General features: G+C 36.5%; 1 protein-coding gene across 1 annotated transcript in view; it reads left to right on the forward strand.

Annotated features, from left to right (window-relative positions):
* Nucleotides 1–19452, forward strand: part of metro (membrane palmitoylated protein 7-like protein metro) — a 300602-nt gene that overhangs the window by 158196 nt on the left and 122954 nt on the right. The window contains exons 7-8 of the mRNA XM_090387397.1: nt 6926–7057; nt 8539–8620. Coding sequence (XP_090243523.1) covers nt 6926–7057; nt 8539–8620 — 214 coding nt within the window. The remainder of the gene's footprint in view (nt 1–6925; nt 7058–8538; nt 8621–19452) is intronic.

Below are 19452 nucleotides of genomic sequence, written 5' to 3' on the forward strand. Positions count from 1 at the left end.
CAAGTGAGATAAGGAGTAACATGCTTAAAAAATTTTTAAAATTAGGAATGAAGAGAAGATTCTGAAAACTTATTTATGCTTTTATTATATGAATGAAGATTTCAGTGAAGGGGACAGATTTCAGTGAAGTTATTTCACCATAATAACTTAAAAATCCACAAAATTCCAGCTATCGGTATTATCGCAAATGCAATAAGATCAATATAACGAATTGCACTAACAGAAAAGCCCAATAAACCGTAAATTGCAAATTGTTTTTATTGTTTTATAGTAGTAACCTCCAGAAATGTACTTTAGTAAAATGTGAGCATGTAAGTTCACAAGGTGATAGTGTTTCCGCATTAACCCCGTGAAGTTCTTTACAGAAAATTTCATTTTGTGTAAAGACCTTATCATGGTGGCGACTAAGAGAATAAATGGTGCCGACTAAGAAAACTAAGGCTACGAAATATATATCAATTTTTACATTACAATAACGTGCATTTTTTCTTCTTTTTTTGTTTTCTTTTCTTATGTGCCACTCCAGCTACTTCAAAGCTGTCCTCAGATATAGTTTTTAATTGAACTAATAAAAAATGCAACTATTTTTATATATATATAAAATATATAACTATTTTACTTTGTTCTTCTGAGGATGTTATGTGGTTTTTGTAATTTTGGCATATCACGGATATTGGCATAGCAATATTTAATAGTTATTCCCGAGTACATAAAACTCTACTTACGTAAGAAGTCCTGGAACATATCTCTTACATATGTTGGAAACTTACTGTACTTGGATTTCCAGAAGGCTTTTGATACTGTTGATACTGATTTTGCACATAAAAGACTACTGTATAAACTGGAGCAATGTGGCATTAAGGGCAAGTTACTGCTATGGATAAAGGGATGGTTATTTTAAAGAAAATGCAGAGGGTGGGGAGGTACCAGAGGTTTATCAGTAGGCACTGCTCTTCATGGACTAATATTATTAGTAGAGTCCCCCAGGGTTCAATGCTGGGCCCATTGTAGTTTTCAATATTTATTAATGATATTGATGAAGGTATTAGCATTAGCATTAGCATTAGTAGAGGCATACGATGCAAGAAAGCAAGCTTATTCAGCATCAGCCCAAAAAAAAAAAAAAACCCTCTCCCATTTCACCCCTCCGTTCGTTCGAAATACCTGTCCAGTTGAGCTTTAAATTTGTTTAGGCTATCAACTTCAACAACAAGTGATGGAAGTCGGTTCCACCAACCAACCACCCGCTGGCCAAAGGCAAATTTCCGCACATCTATCCGACATCCGTCCTTCCTCAATTTGAATTTATGCCCTCTGAGGTGATTATTCTGAGAAAGATGAAGAATCCCATTGGCATTGAGCATTCACAAACCATTCAAGGCCTTATACACCTCTATCAGATCACCTCGCCGGTGCCTAGTCTCCAGACTCTGTAATTTGCAAAACTTAAGCCTTTCTTCGTAAGAGCAACCCTTTGTTCCATTTACTAATCTTGTTGCCCTTCTCTGTACCCGTTCCAGCAGCTCTACATCCTTCTTGAAATGAGGCCTCCAGACCTGTATACAGTACTCAAGATGTGGCCTAACCATTGCCTTATACAAGGGAATAATCACCTCCTTATCCCTGCTTGAAAAATTCCTGTATATCATTGACAAGACACCATGAGCTACTCTTGCAGCTCGTCTGCACTGCTCAGAGAACTTCATATCTCCCTGCACAATTACCCCCAGGTCCTTTTCATTCTCCACCACTGTCAGTGTGGTACCGCAGAGTTGATACGTTGCTCTGGGGTTACTGTTTCCCATATGCAGTACTTTACATTTGTCAATGTTAAACTTCATTTGCCACCTCTCAGCCCATCTGTTCAACCTTTCCAGATCCTGTTGCAGCAGCATAGCGTCAGTAGTGTCCTTGACGACCCTGCCAACCTTTGTATCATCTGCAAACTTGGACATTAAACTTGATATCCCATCATCAATATCATTCATAAACACCGAAAACAACAACGGACCCAACACTGAACCTTGAGGAACTCCACTAATAACATTAGTCCACGTTGAGCAGTGTCCATTGATTACCACTCTCTGTCTTCTGCCACTCAACCATCCCCTTATCCATAGCAGCAATTTGCCTCCAATGCCACACTGCTCCAATTTGTGCAGCAGTCTTCCATGTGCAACAGTATCAAAAGCCTTTCTAAGATCCAAATATATAATATCAAAGTTATTCCCTGCATCCAGTTCTTTTGTGACTACATCATAGTATCCAATCAAATTGGTCAGGCAAGACCTGCCCTTAACAAAACCATGCTGCGTCTGAGCTATAACTGAATTCTTGTCTAGATGATCCTGCAGTGCTTCTTTAACCAGTGCCTCCATTAATTTACCTGGAACAGAAGTTAAACTCACAGGTCTATAATTACTTGTGTCAACCTTTGATCCTCCTTTGTGAATTGGGGTCACATTTGCACATCTTCAGTCTAAGGGTACCTCCCCTGAGTCCAAAGAAGCTCTCATAATTATGGCTAGGGGTTTGCTTACTTCCTTTGCTGCCTCCTTTAATATAACTGGATAGATCCCATCCACCCCAGGTGCCTTTTTTATGTTTATCCTCAACAATCTCTCCTCCACTTTCCTCTCAGTTATTACAAAATCATCCAGCTCACTGCCAATGTTTACTTTACCTACATCATTCTCCTTCCTGAATAACTCCTCATGCGTGAATGTAGATGCAAAATACTCGTTTAGATTGTTAGCCACCTGAGCAGGATCCTCAACTGTTGAACCATCAATATCCAGTGGACCAATCTGATTCATCCCTTTCCTTCTCGAGTTCAAGTATGTAAAGAACTCTTTTCTGTTTTTCTTTGCGTCCTTTGCCAAGGATTTTTCGTAGTCTGCCTTTGCCTGCCTAATCTCCTTTGTGACTTGGTTACAGACCAACTTATATCTATCATAGGCTTCCATGTCACCCATTAATTTATATGTATCCCATGCATTTTTCTTCTCTGCCACATGTCTCATTAGTTCATCTGACAACCATTTAGGCCTAAACCTTGAACAATATTTCTTAGTTGGTATGTAAAGCCTGGTAGCCTCCAAGATTAGTTCCTTGAATGCTTCCCATTTTGAGTTTGCTGTTGGTAACATCATCAGTTGGTCCCACTGTATAAAATTTAAATACTGTCTCAGACCATCATAGTCGCCTTTACGAAAACAAAAACCCTTCCCTTTACCTCTGATGGTAGTTACCTCCTTGAGTAAATCCCACTTCAACACACTGTGATCACTGCCACCTAGTGGTTCATTTATCTGCAGGTTCTTAATGCATGAAGAGTCACTACTGATAATCAGATCAAGAGTATTGCTCCCTCTTGTTGCCTCACGAACATGCTGGTGTAGAAAACAATCATCCAATAAATCCACAAAAGCCTTGCTAGTGTGCGAGTGACCAACCCACAAATTCCAGTCAATATCTGGGAAATTAAAATCCCCCATTATAAGACTCTCTGATTTACTGGCCCACTCTATTTCCCTGTACAATATCTTATTATACTCATCAGAGTCATTAGGCCTATAGCACACTCCTACTCTCAATTTTGATTTCCCTATGCTTATGTCACACCAAACTGATTCGGCACTGCCCTGTCCATCGATGTCGACTGGCTTCACTTCCTTGGACTTTATGTGTTTCTTAATTAATAGCATAACCCCTCCTCCCCTCCTGTCCTGTCTATCCTTTCTATACACATTGTATTCCCCAAATTCCAGTTCCGCATTACTTATATCTGTGTGACACCACGTCTCTGATATCCCAACAATATCTGCCTTTGATGTTTTGAGCAATACCTCAAATTCATCAAATTTATTTACCAAACTCCTAGCATTGGTGTACACGCAGGTATACATGCACCTGTTTCTATTCTTAGCTACCCTAACACAACCCATGTGTTTACTTGTAACGCAATGACTACCAGCAGTCTCTGAAATATCCTGCATCTTGTTTTTCAGACTTCTGCTCATTTCAATAGAAGCAGTGCAAGAATCACTTCCACCTCTGCCAGTGGCTACTGTTAATCTATTAGTCCTTGTATCCCCCCCAACTAGCAGTTTTCCGACCCACCTAACACTGCCTCGACAGCATCAGCAAAAATTCTTGCACCCTTTCTATTTAAGTGTATCCCATCCCTGTAGAAGCAATCTCTCCTGTTAACAAGTACAGTCCAGGCTGAAAAAAATTCTACCCCTTGAGCCTTGCACAATCCCTCCAGGGCCGAATTGATCGACAAGGCTCTCATCATATACTCCCTCCTATCGTGTCTGGGCAGTATATCAGGCTTAATGTCTGCAGATGATACAAAGGTAGGCAGGTTAGTTAAGGACAATAATCAGGGTGAGCTGCTGCAACAAGATGTAGGAAAATTTGGTCGATGGGCATAGAAATGGCAGTTGAAGTTTCACATTGATAAATGCAAGGTACTGCATGTGGGTAACAGCAATCCCAGAGTAACTTATCAACTGTGTGGTACACTACACTCAGGGTAGTAGAAAATAAAAAGACCAGGGGGTAATTATGCAGTCAGACATGAAATTCTGTGAGCAATGCAGACATGCTGCCAGGACAGGGTTTTGTCAATGATATACAGAAACTTTTCTAGCAGGGATAAGGAGGTGATTATCCCTTTGTACATTTGCCATTGTTAGGCCACATCTTGTGTATAGGTCTGGAGGCCTCACTTTAGGAAGGATGTAGGTCTGCTGAAACGGATGCAGAGAAGGATTACCAGATTGGTGAAGAGAACAAAACTTCAATGCTCTTACCTAGAAAGGTTTCATTTCTGCAAATTGCATCATCTGGATACTAGGCACATGTGGGGGTGATCTGATTGAAGTGTTTAAGGCCTTGAATGGATTGAGTATGCTGAATATGAATAACATTCTCCCTCTTGTTGAGACTACACAAATGAAGGGGCATAAATTTAAGTTGAAGAATGGTTGCAAATGTATGGAAGTTTGCTTTCAGCCTGCAGGTGATCGATTGGTGGAACAGGCTTCCATCTGTTGTTGTTGAAGTGGATGGTTTGAATAAATTCAAGGAAAAACTAGGCAGATTCTTGGAGTTTATGGATGGGTGAAGTGTGTAGGTTTTTTTTTTTTTTTTTTGCTGATGTTTTATAAGCTTGCATTCTTGCATCATTTTCCACTACTACTAGTCTAGTAGTGGCAAATGGTGTCTTCTCAGTATAGTACTTTTCTTTTCTTTTTTTTTTCTACTTTTCTCAATATAGTTCTATTACTGTATTGAAAAAATAAGAGTGGAAAAATAATTTTAAAATGCAAATGATTGCTTTTCATAGTTAATTTCTTATTATATAATTTGTAAGACCTTTCCATCTAGAAAATGCTATTCTGGTGCCTTCAAGCTGGAACTTTTATTTGTATTAAAAGTGTTTCAGATTCTACAAGGAGCAGTACTAAAGTAATGCCTCCTATTTTTTTCCTCAGAAAATTTAATTCCTAGACTATGCCTTTTACATCAATTAATCCTCAATCATTAATAAACACACTGATTTTTCCACAAAGTCACCATCTCTGAGTCGGACGCTATTCCAGTCCTATAAAAGTCCTTACTCTTGCTCTGGAAGGCTTTGAACATTGTGCATGAGCTGGTTGTCATCTGCAAAATGCCTTCCACAGAGTGCAAGATCCAGGCTATGAGAGGGATGAGGAAGAACAGTGCACCCCAGTTTTGCAATGGTCTCCACATGTGCAGACTGGTGTGGGGTCATGTGCTGTTATGGAAAAGAATAACTCATTAAAGTTTTTGTCCAGTCGACCTCTACGAATGCGGGCTTTTAACTCTCTTCAATGTTTCTGCATATCAACCTGAATTGATTGTGGTGCCACGCTCCGAGAAGTCCACAAGCAAGACCCCATCCATCTTTGTCCCAAAAACACTGTTTGCCATGACTTTAACAACAGAAGGCTGTCTTTTGAACATCTTGTGCAGTGAATTTTGATGGTACCATTCCATCGACTGTCTTTGTTTCAGGGTCGTAATGGTAGACCCAGGTTTCATCACCTGACTACACGTGAAAGAAAAACCTCTCCTTCACTCTCATAGCGTTGGAGAAGTACCATACAGATGATTCCATGTTTTTTTCGTGCTCATGCATTAGCATTTTTGGGCTACAAAAAAAGAGATTTCTTTTGGTATGGATTTCTTTTTGTAGCCTTCTTCCTTTATGATGGTTATTACAGCAGGTTTCCCTATACCTACTGAATTGCACAATTCCCATGTTGTGTTGCAGTGATCTTCTTTGATCAGCACGTTGATCCGGCTCTTGTTGTCTAACTGGCTGGCCACTTCGGGACTTTTCAGCAATGTCACTTTCCTCATATTGTCACCATAAACATTTTTGAGACTCTTATGGATTTCGATAGGCATCACTTCTTCCTTGGTAAGAAATTCAATCACCACTCTTTGCTCGATACGTATAACTGTAATGTCTACCATTTTGAACTATCTGTGTGCTGCACACACAAGACTAATCACAGCACTGCTCAGTATGGTGAAACTGGAAACCTCTAGTGACCACTCAGTAACATGCAAAATGATCTATGGCACCACATTTGAAAGTAAAAAATCAGGAGGCAGTACTTTCATACCAGTCCCCATAATTTCTGAAATTTGATATAGACAGGTATGGGTTGTATATATACCATTAAATGCTCTTAAATACCAGTTAAATGCCGTGCAGCATTTAATCATATTTAAGGTAATTTCTGTCACATAAAATCAAAACTCTTTTGCTGGACTCTAATCTGAAACAGTGGACCATTTGTCTGTGCACATCTTTAAAACAACTTTACTGCAGTTTTTTATTTGATCTTTAAGAGCTTACTTTCTCAATTTTTGATATTAGGCCTTACTAGAAACACATGATCAAGTAGCAAGAAAAGAATTTCTACCAACTCTACCAGAAGTTCCACATGAGGTAGAGGAAGATGAAGAAACTGTAAAAATTGTTCAACTTGTCAAAAGCAATGAACCACTGGTAATTATTTTTAAAGAAATTAATCTTAATAAAGTTTAACTTATAAAATGGCAAAATGTAATTTCTCAGTATGTAGTGTATATACATTTATATATAATTTCTCAGTATGTAGTGTATAAATAATTAATGCAATTAATTTATTAGGGCAAAGCCTCCAGTTATAAATTAAAAATATTCAAAATTTAAGAAAAATGTAATCATTTATCTCGTTGTCTATTGTATTTTTTTTTCTTCTGTAAAAAAGAGATAAGAGAAAATTACTTTTCATGTATATTACATAAAAAAGAGTGCATCTATTTCCAATAGATGCACTCTTTTTTTTTCTTTTTTTTTAAGTTTATTGCTATAGTGCAGTTAAAGTTATGATTTGTTACTTTTCATGTCTATCTGCATAAATTACAGCAGAAAGAAGAGAAGTTCTAACAATGAAGTGGCTTCTGTTAACATATTTGCTGACACATGTACACCTCAAATGGCGCTGAAGTGATTTTTTTGTGATGCATATATGCAATCATTCTTAATCACCTAATAAATCGATACTGTAAAGGCACTTGAAATTAACAACTGTTCCGTATTAGCACACTGATTGAAATATGAGTTATTTGTAGCAGCACTTGGTTTCATTTTATTTATTTTTTAAATCATTAACTGTGTTGTTAAAGACTTGGTTCACAGTTTTATTTGTTCATTACTTGTGTAGTTTATGTACTTGGAATAAACTTTCAATAGTTCAAAACCTAAAAATTTTATCAAAAGTTTATTCTATGTATACAAACTAATAACACAAGCTAAGAACAAATGAAACTGTTTATCAAGTATTTAATAAATAAAATAAAAAATTAAGCATTGCTAAAAATAGTCCAGAGTTCATTCAGTGTGCTGATATTGAGCAGTTGTCCTATGCCTTTATACAACTCATTTAATGACCACTTAAGAATAATGTGTCACAGCAATGAATGTGTTAAATTTTGAATGTACATCATTAAGTAAAAATTTGTTATTAGGATGCAATTTTGCTTAGCTATTTTCATTATCAGGATGGAAATTTGGTCAGGTATTTTCATTTTCAAGTTTGGCAGGTTGCTATGTATCTACTGTTTCCATGATTCCCAAATGTTTCTGGCCTGAATGTCTTTATTTCAATCAGGTGGAGGAAATGAGTTCTTCCTGTGAGTTATTTGAAATCTGCACAACATGAAAATTGGCTCAAAAATGCATATACATGAGATATAATATACAATAATTGATCATGTGGACTAACACATTATAGCCAAAATAATTTCAGATATAAATGCCATTTGTGTATGCAGTTGGAAATTAATGCTTATGAACAGATTTTATTGTTAATCATTATAATTTGTTCACAGATACTTTTTATGTTGTTATTGTTGTGAGGAGTAGCACATTTTGGTAATTTTTAAACAAACACAGAATGACACCAAGTGATGAGTTAAACATTAATATACCATATTTTTCTTTAGGGGGCCACAATAAAATATGATGAAAGCTCAGGAACTATAATAATAGCAAGAATTATGCATGGAGGAGCAGCAGATAGAAGTGGTAATCTCTTTTCTTAGAAAAAAAAAAAAGTAGTGTTGTACAAATAGTTTGTATCAAAACCTATGAAATTGGATGCAAAAAAAAGGTACTCAAATTTTAAACAAAGTTCTAATTACAATAGAGCTCAAAATTAATCATAATAGAGAGACGTAATTTCCATATTCTCTAAAACAGAATAAAATTAGATACCAGATTTTTTTTAAAAAATCATTTTTTTTTTTTCCTTCCCCCAGAAATGTTTGCAAACCACAAAAATTATGTGGCACTCTTTACTTATTCAGAATCACTTTACCTATACACTATATTAAACAAAAATTTTTAGTCAGTAATATGTAGAAAATGCTTTACCTCAGAATGCAACGTGTTGTTGTAGAAATGCATCACTGACCCATGATGCCACTGTATAATATCATTTAGATTGTTTATTTTATTATTTAACTTTGCTATAAATATAAACATGGTTATGTCTCCATGACAGTTGTAGAAAATAAAACACTAATTACTCCAGGATACAAATCAGCAAATTGATGCTACAATTAGAGGTTGTATATGGCGAGGGATGATTCTACTACCTAAGTACCAGGCCACCCTAATATTCAAAATAAAATACAACCATAAAAAATAAGGAAAGAAAAACGAAGGAAACACCCCCCCCCCTCAGTAGTGCAAATGCATAACCCCATCATCCAAGGAGACTCATGCCTGCACCACTCAAGTATGTTTGCCACTTTAATAAAATAAATGGAATTATAAATACAGAGAACTTACAAGCACCTTCTCTTTGAGGATACATAGGTACTTATGAATTCGAAAAGGATTGTATTTCAGTCATTGACCACCATCCAGTGAGATATCAATGGATATCCTTCTGTGATCCAGACAAAGAAATAAATTAATGAATAAACTAAACTCAATGCAAAATTATAAAGTATGCCAGGTCCACAAACCCCCCCCATAGATTAAATAAGCAAATGTAACAAACAAAATGTAAATTTGAAAATTGACTGAGACAGTTGACAAGGCTAAATCAAATTATGCAAATATGCATTATGTTTAACATAAATAAATAAAGACATTGTAATAAAATATATAATATCAGTGTAAATACACCATAGTTTACCCAAAAATTTAACTACATAAGTGGTGTAAAGGCATAGTTTGATTTTATCTCATATTGTGGCTACCTTCACAATGAGATATCAGGTATTGCACTATTTCAAATAAATAACGCTTCTCTAGTAGAGGAGACTATTGTTATTTATTCTGAGTGGCACCACACCACCACCCAAACTCGTTTCAGAGCTTGTTGACTCACTCATCAGTGGGCAGGCAGGTACCCTGGTAATGAGAGATGCCAAATGGTGAAGATAATGATAATATTATCATTATCTTCACCATTTCACAAGTCATAAGTTATGGGTTGAAATTATCTATATAATATCGGTGTAAATACACCATAGTTTACCCAAAAATTTAACTACATAAGTAGTGTAAAGGCATCGTTTGATTTTATCTCATATCGTGGTTACCTTCACAACAAGATACCAGGTATTACACTATTTCAAATAAATAACGCTTCTCTAGTAGAGGAGACTATTGTTATTTATTCTCAGTGAGCACCACCACCCCACTGAGAATAAATAACAATAGTCTCCTCTACTAGAGAAGCGTTATTTATTTGAAATAGTGTAATACCTGGTATCTTGTTGTGAAGGTAACCACGATATGAGATAAAATCAAACGATGCCTTTACACTACTTATGTAGTTAAATTTTTGGGTAAACTATGGTGTATTTACACCGATATTATATAGATAATTTCAACCCATAACTTATGACTTGTGCATTTAGTCTTCAAAATTGTAATAAAATAATCTCACTATTAATAAATCAGTTTTGAAAGTCTGTTGTTATCTCATGTACATTAAAAAGATACCTTACTAAGTTCCACTTTCCATCCATCCTGACCTAAATGGAAAGGCAGAATTTTTAATTTATAGTCCTCACATGAGGAAGTTGGATTCCCTTGTCCTACATGATATGCTGGTTTTCTTAATGTCGTGAGATTCGAACTAGAGAGAAATGAATGGGACAGGAGAAACATACAAATTAAAGGTGGGGGGACAAAAATAATAATGCAACAGACCATATTATGTACCAAAAGTAACTTTACTGCAATAAATCAGTAAAATCTGGCACTTTACAATCCAGATTTTTTTTTAAAATCTAGCATTTTTTATAAAAACCATAATTTGCCAGATTGCTTTCATAATGTTTCCAAATTATAAAATCCAGGAATATTAAGAAAGAATTTAATAAGCAAATGTACCAAACAAAATATATAATAAACAGAATATATTAAGAAAGCAATCCAACACTCGTATCAGTGATTACATGTCTTTCAGCAAACAGATTAAAATTTTTACTCTTTATAAGGTGCTTGCAGGACTTTCATATGTTGGGTTTTTTTTTTTTCCTGGCTACTGTGATTTTAAACTACATAAGATAATGCAATGTTTGCACAATAGAATAAACTTCCTTTTGCAACAGGTTGCCCTAGTAAGCACTACTCTTAGTGGATGGCCTTGGTGAATGGTTAATTGACCATTTGTTTAAAAGGTGAAACACTGTTATGACAGTCTATGGACATGGACTAACTATGGACTTGTATCATCTCATAGCAGGTACACTCTAGTGACAACACTCAGACAGACAGATGGAGAGAAATTGTTTAATATGGACTACCATGTACTGTACCTGTACAAAATCAGAACTTCAAAGCTGTAGTATAACTTAAGCTATCTGTTCTTTGTCTGTATGGTCACTAGATACCACCTGTCAGGCGCCTCTGTAGCCAGGTGGGAAGGAGCAGCAGTGCATAGCACACGCTTCTTGATTAGACCGGGGTTCGAGCCTGTCACCACTAAATACGGAGGATGCGGAAAGGTCAGGGAATGACCATCGCATTTCTCGGAGCAATATGGCCTTAGTTGCTAATGCTCCTAAAAACCAAACAACAAACAAACAAACATACCACCTGTCATCTGATGATAGACCAGTCAGTCCTGAAATACTGTTATAGCAGTGTCTCATCATCATTAAAATGGATGTTCCATTTTAAACAAATGACCAATAACCTTTGAAACCATCTTTATCTACCAAAGCACAATTCGATCAGTATTCTCTCTACTGTACATGACATTCATTTAAAATTGACATTACAGTACATGACTACATTTTTTGTGACTTTGTTTATATTTAACAAACTGAATTGTTATTTACATTTTAATTACTAATACTATCTTTTAGCCAGTATAAATGATTACAGGATTACAGATGTAAATAAGTTTAGTTGTTAGTGCTTAAGATTTATCGAAGTGTGCTCCTCCAAAACTTCTCTACCACACTATATTTTATAGGTACACCTCTAAAATTTGGAAAATTTTAAAATCTGAAACCTCTCAGTCTCTGAAGGTGCCAGATTTTAGAGAGTTTACTATATAAAGACAAACATGGATATATCTTATTATACGAGTTATAATTATTTGATTATAATTGATTTTTTATTATGTTAATTCTATTTATTACGGTTTACTTTTATTGTTAAGTTGCATATTTGTATTTGGTTTAAACTTATCAATTGGATGTGTCAACATTCAGTTTTACATTGTTTATTACATTTGCTTATTTAACATATAGAGGATGGTAGCCATAGAATACTTTATGATTTTAGGAAACAAAATCATTGCATTAATTTCTTTCTGTGTTCAGATTGTATAGGGATATAGTAGTCAGCAACTGATATGTGAACCTTTTTGGAGTTCACAAGCACTGATGTCCCCTTGAAGAGGTGGTGCTTGTGTAAGTTTCCTGTCTTTATGTAATTCCATTTATTTTATTATGAAATTTTATTATCCTGCTTTTTGAAAACTATCTTTTGTTTTTCACTTGTGTTGACACAAAAGTCTAATATTTTCCTCCTGCTTACAATGCCTGATCTCCAGCTTTTTGAAAGTCAAAAGAGGGCAGCTATGCAGAGATCATCTCTGATAACCCTTGTATAATGTATTTAGGAAGGATAGGTTAGATAGAAGGGGTGGTGGGGTAATGCTTCTTATCAGAAGCAGCCTGAGTGCGACGATAGCTTTCCCGGATTCAGACGTTTCACATGCTAGTATAGAGTCTGTATGGTGTGAGATAGTTGGAAACAAAGGTATAATGCGAGTAGGAGTAATCTACAGACCAGGTGATTGTGAAGATTATGACAAAAGCCTCTACATGCAAATGGAATGGGCAAGTAAGCGTCAATGCCTTATTATGGGTGATTTCAATCTGCCTCTAATTGATTGGAGTAAATGGGAAGGAAACTCGACATGGGGAACAAAATTTTTAAATCAACTAGATGACTGTTATTTGTATCAACATGTCAGGGAAAATACTAGAGAAAAGAGTATCCTAGACCTCATCATCACACATGAATCAGATGACATAACAGGGCTGACAGTAGAGGAACCAGTAGCAGGAAGTGATCACGGAGTTCTACGGTGGATGATGACGAGAGAGGTAGCAGAAGTAAAAGGCAAAGGAATGGGTTTTAATTTCAGAAAAGGAAATTACGATGCCTTAAGGTACTACATGGCCTCTATTAACTGGGTAGATATCGCGCAGAGAATGAATACAATTGAACTGTGGTACGCTTTTAAAACATTAATCACAGATGCCTTGAATGCGTATATACCATTAAAAAAATACTCCACGAGGAGGGTTCCAAGTTGGATGACTAGTGAAGTTGCCGCATTACTTGAGCAGAAAAAGGTGGCATGGAAAGGTTACAGAACAACAAAAAGTACTGAAGCCTATAACAGCTACAAGGTGATGTGTAATAGAGCCACAGAAAAGGTTCGACAGGCAAAGGCAGTTTATGAGAAATCACTAGCAAACAGAGCAAAGAGGGGGGATAAAGAATTCTTCACATATATAAATGCCAAGAAGAGCAGGACAAACCAGATCGGACCTTTATGTAAGGGAAAGGGGATAGTAATAAATACACCAGCTGCCGTTGCAGATGAACTCAACAGTTATTTTGCATCGATATTTACAAATGAAAAGCCTTTTGTGGCAAAGGGAAATTGTGGGAGCGAAGTTAAAAAATATGTAATTAATGATATTGAAATTTCGCAAGATTATTTAATGAAAAAACTTTCGAGCCTACAGACCAGTAAGGCTCCTGGAGTTGATGGAATATACCCTATAATCTTAAGAGAGGCGGCAAGCGAGTGCATTGAACCATTGAGGCTAATTATGCGAGCATCATTAGACTCTGGGGAGATTCCCTTGGATTGGAAAAGTGCAAATGTATCTCCCATACATAAGGGTGGCTCTAAAAGTGAAGTTGGAAATTATCGACCTGTCAGTCTGACTTCAGTAGTAGGGAAAATCATGGAGGCAATGATCAAGGGTGGAATTCAGGATCATTTGGATCGAATTGAAATTCTCAAGGATACTCAGCATGGTTTCGTAAAGGGAAAATCATGTTTAACAAATCTGGTTCGCTATTTCGAAAGGGTCACTCACGAGCTGGATTTAGGGAATAATTTCGACATTGTTTATTTAGATTTCAGCAAAGCTTTTGACTCAGTCCCACATGAGCGGTTGCTTTATAAGCTGGAACAGGTTGGAATCACTGGGAAAATCCTTAGATGGATAGAAGGATGGCTTCAGGGCAGGAGGCAGAGGGTTGTGATAAATGGCTATTCCTCAGATTGGGTTGATGTAAGAAGTGGGGTTCCCCAAGGATCAGTATTAGGACCACTGTTGTTTTTAATTTTCATAAACGACATTGATGAAGGGATAGAGGGCGTGATGTCTAAATTTGCAGATGATGTTAAAATTGGGAGAGTAGTTAATGATCACTGTCAAGCTGAGCTTCTTCAGAGAGACCTAGATAGACTTCAGGAATGGTCAGAAAAATGGCAGCTGTGCTTTAATCCAACAAAGTGTAAGGTATTACACCTGGGAAACAGTAATCCCAAAATAACTTATTCACTTGGTGGAGTTCAACTAAAGCCAGTACTGGAGGAAAGGGACATGGGTGTTACGATACGGTCAGACATGAAATTCTCTGAGCATTGTAAACAGGTTGCAAGGAAGGCCCATGGTGTCCTATCAATGATCTATCGAACTTTTGCAAGTAGAGAAAGGGACGTGATAATCCCATTATATAAGGCTTATGTTAGACCACACTTGGAATACTGTGTTCAAGTATGGAGACCGCACCTGAAGAAAGACATCGAGCTTCTTGAAAGGGTGCAAAGAAGGGTAACTCGCCTGGTGAGATCGGCAAAAGGGCGTCCTTATGAAGAAAGACTTCGAATATGTGGGTTGCAGAGTTTGGAAACTAGACACCTTAGAGGAGATTTGATTGAGGTGTTTAAGGCTCTGAGAGGCATCAGTAAAATGAATGAGGACAAAATTTTCAAGATTATAAATGATGCTAGAACTAGGGGACATAAATTCAAGTTACGGGGGGAAATGTTTAGATTGGATTGCAGGAAGTTCTATTTTAGCCAGCGAGTTATAAATTACTGGAATAAGTTGCCTTCATGGGTGGTAGAGGCCGACAGTTTGGGGAAATTCAAAGGTCATCTGGATAGTACTTTCGGGTAAGGGAAGCACATAGGATGATAGGTTTAATTTCCTTTTTATTTATTTTTTATTTTATTAATTATTATTATTTAGTTATTTATTTTTATTTTTTTGTTTTTATCATTGTTTTGTTCGGATTTATTTTTTTTAATTTTTTTTTTTTTTTTTTTGGCTGGTGCAGCATAAGCCATAGGCTTTCTTGCACCATGCGGCCGTTACTAATACTAATACTAATACTAACCCTAGTGGGGAAAATTTTTATCAGCATGGCCTGCACTTATAGGTAGGAGGAAACTATTTTGTATCGATGATATTCATTTGAACAAAAGTGATGCAAGGATTTTTGCCAGTATATTGAGGATCCTTAAGGGCTCAGGAAAACTGCTGATTAGGCAGGAGATGGGTAATATCGACATGCATTTATCTGATAATGTCAGGCAAAGTAATGCTTGCACACTTAACAAGAATTCTTATTTGTTGACACAATAGCCAATATTGGCAAGATGTTCCAAGGGCAGCAATGTTTCAAATAATGAGCAGGAAGATAAAGCTAGGGAAATAAGCCTGAATAACTATAAGGGCTGAATAACTCTGGCAGGGTAGTAAACTACATAACAATGCTTAGTCTTAACTCTGTCTACAATAATGTTAGGAGTGTTGTCAATAAAATGGGTGAATACAAACTCCTGGTTAGAACAATTAATGCTAACATAATAGGGCTATCAGAAATGTGGTGCCATCCAGAAATTGAGATAGTGAGTTCCACTATGTCATGAATGCATATGTATATTGTATTTAGGGGCAGCTATGTATTATAAATGTGGTGCCATCCAGAAATTGAGTTGGTGAGTTCCACTATGTCATGAATGCATATGTATATTGTATTTAGGGAAGTTAGAAGGGGTAGTGTAGTCATGCTTCTCATCAAAAGCACTCTGAGCACGAAAAGAGTTTGTGCTGAATCAAAAGTTATGCCCACGAGCATTTAATTCGTTGTGGTGTGAGATAGTTGGAAGCAAAGGTTGGAGCAAAAGTAATCTACAGACCAGAAGATTATGAAGAGTATGACGAGAGCCTGTACATACAGATGGAATGAGCAAATAAGTGTGAATGTCGTATTATGGGAGAATTCAATCTGCCCCTAATTGATTGGAATAAGTGGGAGCTCGCTCGCTATGGGGAACAAAATTTTTTAAATAAACTTGATTATTATTATTTATCTTAGCATGTTAGAAAAAATATTAGGGGTAAGAATATTCTAGACCTCATCTTTACTCCTAAATTAGATAACATCATAGGGCTTATGGTACAGGAACCATTGGAAGGTAGTATTCATGCAATCATTAACCAGAAGATGAAGAAGAGATACTGCAGTAATTAAAAGTAAAAGCACAGGTTTTAGTTTCAAAAAAAGGGGACTATGACATTTTAAGGTGCTACATGGAATCTATTAATTGAGTAGAGTACAGTAGTAAGACGAATACATTAGAATTATGGAATACCTTTAAAGCAATAATCACAAAAGCCACGAATGCATATGTACCATTAAGAAAATATAGTATGGGAAAGTTACAGAGCTATAAAAAGTATTGAAGCCTACAACAGCCACGAGTTGATCTGTAATAGTACCACAGATAAAGTTAGGGAGGCCAACCAAGGTTGAATGTGAGAAAGCACTAGCTAAGATAAGAGAGCAGAGAATGGGGACAAGGAGTTTTTTCACGTATGTGAATACAAAAAAGAAGAAAATGAATCAGATTGCACCCTTGTGCACTAGGTGTGAGAACTGAATAGGTACTTTGCATCGGTCATTACTGGCAAAAGACCTTTCATGCTGAGGAGAGGCTGTGCAGGTCAGGCTAACAATATGAAATTAGTGATTTTGAAATTACAAATGACTGTTTATTAGAAAGGCTTTCATGCCTAGTTAGGTTCCTGGAATTGTTGGTGTATATTCGCTAATGCTGAGGCAGGCAGCCAAAGAGTATTGAACCATTGAGGTTCAATACTTTTTTTCTTGATTAGACCGGGGTTCGAGCCTGTCATCCCAAATACGGAGGATGCAGAAAGGTTAGAGAATGACCACCACATATCCCGGAGCAATGTGGCCTTAGTTGCTAATGCTCTTAAAAACCAAAAAAAAAAAAAAAAAAAAACAAGCCAACATATCAATACATAAAGGCAGTTCTAAGAGAGAAGTTGTTAACTACAAGCCAGTTAGTCTTGACTTCAGTGATAGGAAAAATCTTGGAGAAATGATTAAGAGTGCAATCCAGGGAATTAAGATTGAAATAGCATTCTGAAGGAAACATCATGGTTTTGTTAAAAGAAAATCATGTTTAACCGATACCTATTTTGACACATTTACTCATGAGATAGATGTAGGGAACAGTTTCAACATAGTTTATTTGGATTTTAGTAAGGCATTTGACTCAGTCCCTCATAAGAAGTTGCTGTCAAAATAGTTCCACTTCTAAGATGGATTACAGAGTGGTTGCAGGGTAGGAAGGCCAAGGATATTCTTCAGATTGCTGTAACATCAGAAGTGGGATCGCCCGAGGATTGGTTCTTGGACCACTGTTGATTTTTTCATAAATGACATCAACAAAGGGATAGAAGGCTTGATATCAAAATTTGCAGATGATAAAGGTTGGAAGAGTTATTAATTATCAGCTGCAAAAATGGTCAGAAGAGTGGCAGCTATGTTTTAATTCAGCAAAATGCAAGGTCTTACTTACACTTGGGAAATAGCAACCCAAAATAACCTATACATTTGGTGGGGTTGAATTACAAACAGTAGATGAAGAGGAGGATCTGGGAGTTATAATACGGGCAGATATGAAGTTCTCTGAGCAGTGTAAACAGGCAACCAGGAAAGCCCATGGTGTGCAATCGATGATTTATCGAACAATATCCTGTAGAGATGGGAGGTCATAATCCAGTTGTATAAGGTAATTGTAAGACTGCATTTGGAATACTATGACCAAGTATGGAGATCTCATCTAAAAAACGATATTGAGTTTCCTGTGGGCAACTTGCATGGTGAAATCTGCAAAAGGGGAAACTGTACATGGAAAAACTTTAATTATGTTGGCTACAGGGCTAGGCAACGAGACATCTTAGAGGGCATGTGAGTGAGGTTTATAAGGCTCTGATAGGGATTAGTAAAATGAATGAAGGCCGAATTTTCCCTGTTATGAAGAATTCCAGAACTAGGAACCATAAATTCAAATTACTGGGAAAGGAGTTCAGACTGGATTGTAGGAAGTTTTCTTTCAGCTAGCGAGTTGATTACCCGAAAAAGTTGTCTCCGGTAGCTAAGGCTGACAGTTTGAAGAAATTCAAAGGTCAGCTGCGTAGTTACCTCCATGAGAGGGGAAGTGCATAATTTGTAATTCCTTATCTACTTTTTTTTGCCTGTGCAGAAAAAGCCTGTGGCTTCCTTGCACTATATGGCAATTACTTAATACTTAAATAAATCCTGATTAACTACTATGATGTGGTAACAAAGGAATAACTGCATGTAGATTCTGGAAGCTATATTTTAGGAAGGAGATTAATCTGTTGAAATAAGTTCAGAGAATAGTAAGTTTAATATGAAATGCTTCAGTCCTACAAATTGCAGCATCTGGAAATTGAAGCGACCTCATTGAATTGTTAAAGGCTTTAAATGAATTGAAGACACATGTAGGAGGACATGAATTTAAATTGAAGCAGCTTATGCAGAAATTGCATTTAGTCAGAGACTGACTGTTTGGTGTTGTGGTGGTTCGAATAAATTTAAAGAAAGATTAGACAGATTGTTAGAGGGGTTGTTCAGATGAAGTAGGTAATTTATTTTATTTTTTTATTTATTATAACACTGCTTTTAGGAATTTTTTTTTAGTTTATGTAATTGTGAGTTGGATAAAAAAAACAATAGAGGAATTTATGAAAATTTCAATCTTCTGGACCACAGTGCAGTTTTATGAAAGAGAAATGGGACTAACAGATGATAGACCATACTACAAATAAAGAAATAGGGAGGGGGGGGGAAAAACTTTGGAGTAACAAATACTCCATCAAAGGTGAGTGAATCCTTCTCCAACTTAATTATGCTTAAGTTGGTGAAGGAGATTAGTGAAAATGAGTGATTTTGCTAAATTCCTTGCCCTCTCTACCTCTAGGTAGAGGTAGAGAGGGCATGCA

Source organism: Mastigoproctus giganteus, chromosome 13, assembly GCF_048544385.1.
Source record: "Mastigoproctus giganteus isolate SK-2022 chromosome 13, ASM4854438v1, whole genome shotgun sequence".
Lineage (NCBI taxonomy): Eukaryota > Metazoa > Arthropoda > Arachnida > Uropygi > Thelyphonidae > Mastigoproctus > Mastigoproctus giganteus.